At 39.1% G+C, this 9,313-nt stretch overlaps 1 protein-coding gene across 1 annotated transcript; it reads left to right on the top strand.

The window, feature by feature from the left end:
• The first annotated feature begins 5,258 nt into the window (after positions 1 to 5,258).
• On the top strand, positions 5,259 to 8,014 carry LOC107276057 (benzoate O-methyltransferase). Its single transcript, XM_015787319.3, has 4 exons — positions 5,259 to 5,309; positions 5,397 to 5,801; positions 6,571 to 6,840; positions 7,533 to 8,014. Exons 1-4 carry the CDS (start codon positions 5,259 to 5,261, stop codon positions 7,902 to 7,904), a joined length of 1,098 nt encoding a protein of 365 aa, XP_015642805.2. The 3' UTR covers positions 7,905 to 8,014.
• Positions 8,015 to 9,313: the final 1,299 nt, after the last annotated feature.

Genomic DNA, 9,313 nt, shown 5'->3' with positions numbered 1-9,313 from the left:
TAATGGAGGGAGCATCGAATTTCAAATCAAGGTAGTCCCGTCTCAAACACGTGGATACAGGGGTGAGCCAAGTTTACTCCCTCCGTATGTTTCCATTTTATATTATTAGGCTTTTTTATTTTTTAAAAAACAAACTTTTTTAAATTTAATTAAATTTTTGAAAAAACATATTAATATTTTTGGCAGAAATTTTTTTTAAAAATATATTTAATATTAGATTGAGATTTTTGAGGTAAATAAATTCAATTATTATGTCGTAAATATTGCTATGTCTTTTATAAATATGGTTAAACTTAGAGAAATTTAATAATATAAAATGGGGGGGGGAGTAGTCCGTGTATCAGGGCATCCTCAATGTAAATGTAACAATGGGTAGTAACGGTGGGGCCGAGTGCAGGAAGTTATAGCTATGACAAACTCCATAATGGTTAAAACCTATGAGAGGAAATAATATGGGTCCCATATAGTCAAAAAATAATGCTTCTTTGAACTTTTTCTCTCAACGAATGAACTAACTCCCTCCTGTGTGTAGTACTTTTATTGTTTTTTTTCCTCTTATGACCAAGCCATAAGCTTATGGTGAACTTTAGCATTTAATGGCCTATTGCTATGTTCCACAACGTTTAAGGCTAGCCACAAGCTGCCAACTCATCCTTATGACCCTTCTTATGTTTACATTGTGGTTGCCCTCGTAACTTTGGTGCATTATTATGAAGGGATGTCGACTTGTCTTGATGACAATATAATGAAATGATTAATAACGACGTGCTGGGAATTAATTTTGCACTTAGACAGTATGCTTGACACATGTGTGTCCATGTTCCTGAAAGTTCGTGTGGACTATGGTCTGATTTCATTTTTCTGATTAATCTGACCAATTAATGCATTAATGATAATGCATTTTGGTTCTTAATTTACCGTTCTGTCCGTACCAACAGCAATTTGGTAGGTTATGACATTGATTTGTGGTTATAAGTTGGTTGTAATCCAAATTCGGCCAAAGAATCGAGTTACCAATGGATTAATTGGCTTGGCACATTTTATAATTATTAAGCAGCAATCCGAAATGACCCTTGGATCCATTAAGAGTTGTTGTCCTACATTAAATCCACTATGAATTTAGTTAGTCATATTATAAATTCTACTGAGTTACAGCAACATGTGTTGCATGCCTAGGAATACATATCAGTCATCTATATTCAAATACAACATGTGTCGATCGATGGCTGCATCTACATATACTTATATAAGTAAGAGTAATAATATAACTAGTCGTCCAAGAGTGTTTTCAAATGTGGCGTCGCGGTCGCTGCGTCTACCCGGTGCACCGTGCGACAAAAAGCCTACTGACGAGTTTCTTTTTATTACTCACCAATGCCAACTTGCTAATTTTCTACTGCCTAGCCTACTAATCAGTGTACTTTGAACTGCTAAATTCTGTCAAACTGCCAGTCATGATTAGCCTACCGACCAGCCATGATTACTATCTACTGCCTAGCCTACTGCATGTGAACATAGATATGAAAAAATATGTCTTACCCTTCTTCTTCTTGGTACCACTCATGGTTATCGTGGAGACCAACAAACACACAGGCTCATTGTTCGTCGTCTTCTTGAGCATCTGGATCCATATCCACTGGGAACAGAAACACGCCCTCATCATATTATAAATCCTACTGAGTTACAGCAACACATGTGTTGCATGCCTAGGAATACATATGAGTCAGGTTCATATATATTCAAATACAACACGTGTCGATCGATGGTTGCATCTGCATGTACTTATATGAGTAAGAGTAATATAACTAGTCGTCCAAGAGTGTTTTCAAATGTGGCGTCGCGGTCGCTGCGTCTAACCGGCGCACCGCGCGGCAAAAAGCCTACTGACCAGTTTCTTTTTATTACCTGCCATTGGTGTGTCTTACCCTTTTTCTTGGATAATTCGTGACAAACTGCCACTTATGGTTATCGTGGAGACCAACAAACACGTAGACTTATTGTTCGTCTTCTTCTTCAGCATCTGGATCCATATTGGGAACAGACACACACCCTCTACCAACATCCCAAAAGCAGATCATTAAGACATACAGATAGAAAAATAGAGGAGACAAAAAAACCTAATAGAGAGCAGCATACCACACGGAGGCTATCTGGTCAAAATCATTAGGATTAGACATAATACAAAACATCTACCGAACATTCATGTCTTTGGTAACTCCCTTAAATCTCACAATGTACCCTTTTTCTTGGATAATTCCTGACAAACTGCCACTTATAGTTAGAAAAATAGAGGAGAAAAAAAAGAGAAACTAATAGAGAGAAGCATACCACACTGAGGCTATCATTATCGGGAAGCAGATCAAAATCATTAGGATTAGACATAATACAAAACATCTGCCGAACAATCATGTCTTTGGTAACTCCCTTAAATCTCACAATGTAGCGATTGAAATCTAACAGGAAAAAACACAAATTGTATGGTTAAGATGTTTTCTTGAAAGATTATAAGAGAATGAGAAACATACTATCTAGATCAAATTGTATGGTTAAGATGTTTTCTTGAAATATTATAAGAGAATGAGAAACATACTATCTAGATGCAGGCCATGGATGTCGGCACCGTTGTACGGTGGACCTCCACATCCACCTAGTCTACCACCCTACCACCAAGCCACCTCCTCTAGCACCCTACCACCAAGCATAATCATTCAGCACACCCAGAATGTAATAGTTACCAGCAATGGGAACTCCACCAACAAGTAATGTATCAATATCAAACAATCATACCTCTTTATCAAACCCTTAAAGGTAAAAATCATCGCCAAGTTTCCCAACCATCTCGTGTATGAATTTTTATGACTCCATGCATACTGGTCATGCATACATAAACTCTAAAATATAAAAAGACAACAGCAGCTGTACTACTGGTAGCTAGCACACTGCATTTTATATTATATAGTATATTCTTAAACAAACAGTCTTACTTGCATTAAATCTCACATTAGTGGTAGAAGATCACCTCCTATTTCCTAATACTAACGTCATGCATTGCCAATTTGCCATGTGTGCTACTGCATTAGGCATTAGAAAAGACCAAATAAGGAACAACCTAACAGTTTATATCGCTTCTTCAGCCTGAATATAAAAGTACTTGCTACAAGTGCCACATCATTTTATACATAAATTTTGATAAATCCAAACAAGTAAAAGAAATTTTGAGATTTATCAGAATTAATTGATTCAAATATATTTTCTTATGAATTTGAATTTTTGAAAGATCAAGCATTTAGTACATTTAGAGTTTTTAACATATCCTGTGTAAAAAAAAAACACAATCATTTTTTAGCTAAGTAGGTTTGATGATATAAGAAAACAAGGCTGAGTAGGTATGATGATATAAGAAAATAAGGTTGTCTTCTTTCTTTGTTTGTTTTGCATATTTTTTTGGTATTATAATTTTGGGTTTACTATATATTCTAGAGTTACATGAGTAGTACCAAGTAGGCGTATGATACTTAAAGAAGGAAAATGAATGTAAATTCGCTATTTTAGATTTTTTTTTTCTTAATAATTTTGGGTTTAAAGAGTTATATGAGTAGTACCAAGTAGGGGTGGTATATTTATAGAAGGTAAAGGAGTAAAAGTTCATGTGGTTGGAAAGGGAAGATAGTTTTGGAAGCCTCTGGAATCCATATGTGATATTTTTCTCTAGATTTTTTCTCACATATGATTATTAGGTATTTTTTTCTCTAGTATAGATTTATGATTTTTCTCCAAAGTAAGAGGCACCAAGTGAACCAATCAAAAGCTATCAAAAGAGCAGCTTTAGATTATTAGATTAGTTGCTTTTATAGTGAATATAATTTTAAGGAGGCGATATGATAACAGATACTTAAAAATAAACTCACTCTGCTATAATTTAATTTATTACTAGGTTTGCAGGAGTCTGAACGCATGTTTTGGGTTAACACTCAAGTCTGAACTTATAAGACATATTTGTCAAGTTAAAAAACTTTAGTTCCGAAAAAAATGAAGGGAACAAATGTTTTTGACCCTAAATTTGAAAAGAAAAAATAAAATTTTCAAATGACTGCAATCAAAATTTATAGAAATTTCATAAGAGAAATTACACAAATAACCATTTTTTTATTATATATGCTTCTTATATTAAAAGAATTAAATCAACTCGAACCAAATTTGAAGAAAATTCTACAAAAACACACACACACAGCATGCACTGAAACTGGCATTCAATATTACATTGAATTTGATTCAAAAACATGAAAATTTAAAATTTGCAGTCAAATGATTCTATATACATATAACCTACTATATTTTTAGAATTGAAATTGATCTGATGTTGAGAATGATGTTCTTTTAAGCTTCCGCTTATTTAAGTGCAAGGGGAAAATATATTCATTATATAATTCATACATTAAACAGAAACTGTTAAAAGTTTCCACATTAATAAGAAAAAATATCACATCCATCGAGTTGATTTTAGTCCCCAATTAGTATGTTGAGTTCCGTTCAAGTTCTATATACTCCCTCCGTTTCACAATGTAAGTTATTCTACCATTTCCCATATTCATATTGATGTTAATAAATCTAGACATATATATCTATATAGATTCATTAACATCAATATAAATGTGGGAAATTTTATAATGACTTACACTGTGAAACAAAGGAAGTACATATTTCTATCCAAAGTGCACAATATGGTTAACAAAGCAAATAATCAAACCAACGTACATGCAGTGCACTCTGAGTTGGTCTCACAAAATCTTGAAGAAACCTAAAAACATATATATACGTTACATTACCTGGTTAGAATCTACTCCCTTTATTCCATAATCAATGTAGCTAATTCTAACATTCAAATTTTATTTCAAAATAAAACTACTTTTCTACCTAGTTTAATCTTTTCTTAACCAATCACAACCATCTTTCATTTAATTTTTCTTCCTGCTTTCTCATGCCACTAATTCCCTATTTAATTTTACTTTTCTCTTAATCCTGTGTGAAATACTCTACATATCAAAAAAGTATGCTTGATACAAATTAAATTACCCGTATGCGCATGGGGATGCACGGGTTGATGCAAATTTGCCAAGTAGTACAATATAATAATAGAAGATGCTCGCCCCATCTCTCTATAAAACGGGCCATATGGAGGAGTTTGAGAGCAGGAAATCTAATAGGGTCAAACAGCCATACACAGCCAGTGCCATATGGAGATAGAGCGAGCCCTACACATGGTTGGAGGCGATGGAAATGACAGCTATGCCACTAATTCCAGGCTACCTGTAGTTCTCTGCTCAATTCCATACATATATACGCTTGCTAGTTTGTTGATCTAGCTCTTATTCATTTTACTGTTCGATGATCTGCAGATGAAGGCCATCATGGAGACCAAGCCAGTGCTCTGCAAGGCAATAGAGGGGGTTTTTGCGTCCCTATCCTCTCCAGCTCCGGCGAAGATCGTCATCGCTGACCTCGGCTGCTCGTCGGGTCCCAACACGCTGCTAGTCGTGTCGGGAGTGATCAGCATGATCTCCACTAGTGGCTACCCGGAAAAGACGGAACTACAGTTCTTCCTTAATGACCTACCTGGCAATGACTTTAACTACGTCTTCCGGTCGCTGCAGCAGCTCAAGCAGCTTGCTGACCGGAAGGAGAGATTGTTGGAGCCACCATACTACATCGCTGGTCTACCAGGATCGTTCTACACTAGGCTCTTCCCTTGCCAGAGTGTCCACCTCTTCCACTGTTCCTACGCCCTCATGTGGCGCTCCAAGGTACACACTGCATATGATCAAATTATCCCAAAATTGACAAAAAAAAATGCAAGAGGAAATCCGATCGCCTATAAGACTGCACAACATTTTTTTCTCACCGGAAGGGGACCCCTACACACAACTACACAAACATAGCATGTATATGACAAATTAAATGTAGCTAAACGTGCAGTCTTCACAAATTTGAAATCGTTTGAGATCGTTTACCTAGCCAAATATATTTATTATAAACTCTCATATCAATTTTTTTTTTGAAAATAAGGTATTTTTACAGGCGGTTCTGTATGATGTCCAAACTTTGAAAATTCATAGAAAACCCATTTTAAATCTGATTGAGGACTTGAACCATAGTTAAGATAGTTGTTTTAGGGACATAAAGTCTCCCATAGTTTTGAAATGCTGTATAACTGGTAAGTAGCCTACACGTGAATGAGAGGATATCGGTTTGAATTCTATATTTCGCATGAAAAATCGTGCGATTTGTGAGTAATTATTGCTGTATAAATGCTCACTAAGTTATAAATATTTTTTAGGTTTTTCCCATGAAAATGAAAAATCAGAAATTTTCACAAGCAGTTGTGGATCCACTTGTACAGGTGGTTAATAATATATTTATTATAGATCCGCCTATATAAATCAGTTATCAACTACCTCCACAAATGGTTTTCCTGGTAGTGATATGTAATATTTGTCTTTTTATATTGATATTATATAAATCAATGATCAGCATTACATTATAATCCTCCCTGAAAAAAATCCATGGTGAAAGGTCCCTAAAGAGCTCTCAAGTGGCGTCCATCTGAATAAAGGCAACATCTGCATCGGGAAGGCTACGCCATCACATGTCGTCAAATTGTTCCAGAAGAAGTTCAAAGAGGACTTCTCACTGTTCCTCGCACTTCGCTCAGAGGAACTCGTAAGTGGCGGCTGCATGGTGCTAACATTCCTAGGCCGAAAGAGCTCAGAAATGCTGGCGCATGGCGACGTCGACACCATGTGGGAATTACTTGCCGAAGCTCTCCAAATTTTGGTCCAAAAGGTATTTAGCATAGTTTCCCCTCCTACTTTTTATTTGACGCCGGAAGATCTAAACTTAATTGTCTCAATGTCAAATAAAGACAGAATCAAGTATTAGGGACTTCTTTGGAGCGCATGCACAAATCATGTGCAGTTTATTTCATAAATATTTAGTTCAAATTCACTACTAGAAAAAAATATTTTGCAGACAGCCAAAACACATTTTTCAGGCAGCCATAACCTCTGCATGTACCTACAGGCTTGCGAAAATTAATAATTTTTTGCAGGCGGTGGAAAATTAGATCCCTCTCTATATAACTTCGTAGTCAGATATTCACAGCTAAAAATAAGATCCTCCTGTAAAATTTATAAACCTCGCTGTGAAAAATCGTTTTTTCTAGCCATGCTACTTTCGTTCAAACCCGTTCAGAATTCCTTCACTTGAAATTACTCCCTCCATCCCAAAATATTTGATGCCGTTGACTTTTTAAAAAATGTTTGACAGTTCGTCTTATTCAATTTTTTAAGTAATTATTAATTTTTTTCCTATCATTTGATTTATTGTTAAATATATTTTTATGTATACATGTAGTTTTACACATTTCACAAACGTTTTTGAATAAGACGAACGGTCAAACATGTTTAAAAAAGTCAGGGCGTCAAACATTTAGAAAAGGAGGGAGTATATAAGGAGGTGTAATCTTGTGCCAACAGGGGCGCGTGAAGGAAGAGGATCTGACCACCTTCAACCTGCCGTTCTACGCGCCATCGGTGGACGAGGTGACTGAGCTGATAGAGGAGAGTGGCCTCTTCGACGTCGAGCACACGGGCGTCTTCGAGTCGAGTTGGGACCCCCACGACGACTCCAAGTCCAACGGCGATGCGGTGGCCGACTGCGCCCGCAGCGCCGACAGCATCGCGAACTGCAGCATCAGGGCCGTCATCAAGCCGCTCATCACGGACCACTTCGGGGAGTCCATCGTTGACGAGCTCTTCCAGGTGTATGTCCCCCTTGTTGCCAAGCATCTTGAGAAAGGAAGGGCTATGTACCCTGTCATTGTTGTCTCCCTGAAGGGAAGGCTCTAAAAACTGGACACACCGGCCGGTAGCCCCTATAGTGTGCTATTCTTATGAACCTATATATATGTAATGTATGTTTTAGTCATATATTTTTCTTAATGATGTTTAGACCAGGGATTGTATTTACTCCTTGTGTCACACTCCTGCAGATACTAATCTTACCACTTAAGTTGTCCATCAACCTCGCTCCTTCCTCATGTTGCACACAATCTACAACCACCACCGTCTCCCACGAAAAACAAAACTAAGGACCTGTTTAGCGAGTTTCTAACAACTGCAGCGTCTCCCACTCCATAAACAGTTGGAGCTCATGCTTTCTGCGTGATCGGCTCCCACCCCAGATTCATTCCCAGTAGCATAGCTCATAAAAAGTAAATTTCCATAAAACACATAGACCATCTTTGTACTCTATAGCTTATAAAAGTCAAAAGATCTATGCCTAAACCAACTCGCAATTTTTTTTCTTTTGAAAGCCATAAGACTCTCCTAGTTTTCTTTTCTCATAAAGGGGAGACGGGACTCAACAATTAAACATAACGCTTCAAAACCACTGGCTTATAGGCTATTCATAGTGCATCTACGTGGCATTTATAGCCTCAACTCTCCAGCTAGGCAGATTGCATGTGTGGAGGAGATGAGGGGGTGGGGCCCATGTCTTCACCAGGTTCGCGCCGGCCTTGTTTGGCTCCGAGAACCTCATCAGAAGAAAACAGCTTTTTCACTGAGAAAGAATCGCATTGACAACCATGGCGAGAAAGCAGGACAGAGAGAGAAGGGGGAGAAGCTCGCTAGAGAAGCCGCATATGCGCCGAGTCCGAGCTCCCGCGCCAACGGGGAGAGAGGAGGCACCACCACGGGGCTCGTCGCAGCCCCCACCTTCGCAACAGCCTCCGCTCGCTGCGCCCCTCGATCTGCACCCACCGGAGCTTGCCAGCCATGCTACCCCCCAATCCACGACGATCTCCGCTCGCTGCCGGCCGTGCCGCCCCTCGATCCGCGGCGGCTAGAAGAGGAGGAAGGGAAGCGCTCGAGCTCCCACCGTCCCCTGCTACCGCGTCGCCGAGCTCCCATCGTCCCCCGCTATTGCGCTGCTGACCTCACCACTATTGCGCCGGCGAGCACCAAGACCCACCACTGCTCCGCCCGGCTGCCACGGCGCTGTCTCTGTCTGGGCCGCTGCTCCGCCTAGCTAGCTCCGTCGCCGCAGAGACCACCGCTTTGCCTGGCCGCCCCCGAGCGTGAGAGGAGAGAGAGCGGCGTCAGGTCGCTGCCGGTGCCTGAGCATGATAGGAGAGATAGGGGAAGGCGTGAGAGAGGGGGATAAGAAAGGAAGCGTGGATCTCGAGGAAAGGGAGATAGATGGGGAAAAGTGGAGAAAAAAAAAAGAAAATTTTATTTTTGTGGACGCCACGTGA

The sequence above is a fragment of the Oryza sativa genome, chromosome 6, assembly GCF_034140825.1.
Source record: "Oryza sativa Japonica Group chromosome 6, ASM3414082v1".
In the NCBI taxonomy this organism is placed as follows: domain Eukaryota; kingdom Viridiplantae; phylum Streptophyta; class Magnoliopsida; order Poales; family Poaceae; genus Oryza; species Oryza sativa.
This window is presented reverse-complemented; position numbering and strand designations above follow the sequence as displayed.